Below are 402 nucleotides of genomic sequence, written 5' to 3'. Positions count from 1 at the left end.
CCAAAAAAAAAAAAAAAAAAAGATGCATGCTTAAAGTACAGAATCTGATGCACTTTGATTTGTATAGTGATATATTTTTGAATTTTAATTTAATGAAAAAAAATCAACTCAAATCACAAAGTTTTGTATAAAATTATGTAACATTGATCTATACAAGCAGTAAGATCTATGATAGTACCGATCTGTTGCACAGTTCGAGAAGCTTGTCTGTTAGGCGAGTTGCATCTCCAATAAATTTTTCTAAAGATGTTTTCATATTGATAGCTTTATTTAGAATTTGCTTGCATCTGTTCACACGCATGGGATATGAAGACTGTCATTAGAAAGCAATAAAGAAAAAACCTTTAATGATTAAGTAAAATATTCAATTATAGCAATACACCTTATAATTGTATCCAATTA

At 27.6% G+C, this 402-nt stretch overlaps 1 protein-coding gene across 1 annotated transcript in view; it reads right to left on the bottom strand.

The window, feature by feature from the left end:
* Atr (ATR serine/threonine kinase) overlaps window positions 1-402 on the bottom strand; it is a 133903-nt gene that overhangs the window by 22686 nt on the left and 110815 nt on the right. Inside the window, exon 40 of the mRNA XM_008856344.3 lies at window positions 179-313. Within this exon, the coding sequence (XP_008854566.1) occupies window positions 179-313 (135 nt within the window). The remainder of the gene's footprint in view (window positions 1-178; window positions 314-402) is intronic.

Source organism: Nannospalax galili, unplaced genomic scaffold (genome assembly GCF_000622305.1).
Source record: "Nannospalax galili isolate Female #2095 unplaced genomic scaffold, S.galili_v1.0 scaffold708, whole genome shotgun sequence".
NCBI classification, from domain to species: domain Eukaryota; kingdom Metazoa; phylum Chordata; class Mammalia; order Rodentia; family Spalacidae; genus Nannospalax; species Nannospalax galili.
Note: the sequence above shows the minus strand (reverse complement) of the source record. Positions and strands in the feature narration are given on the sequence as shown.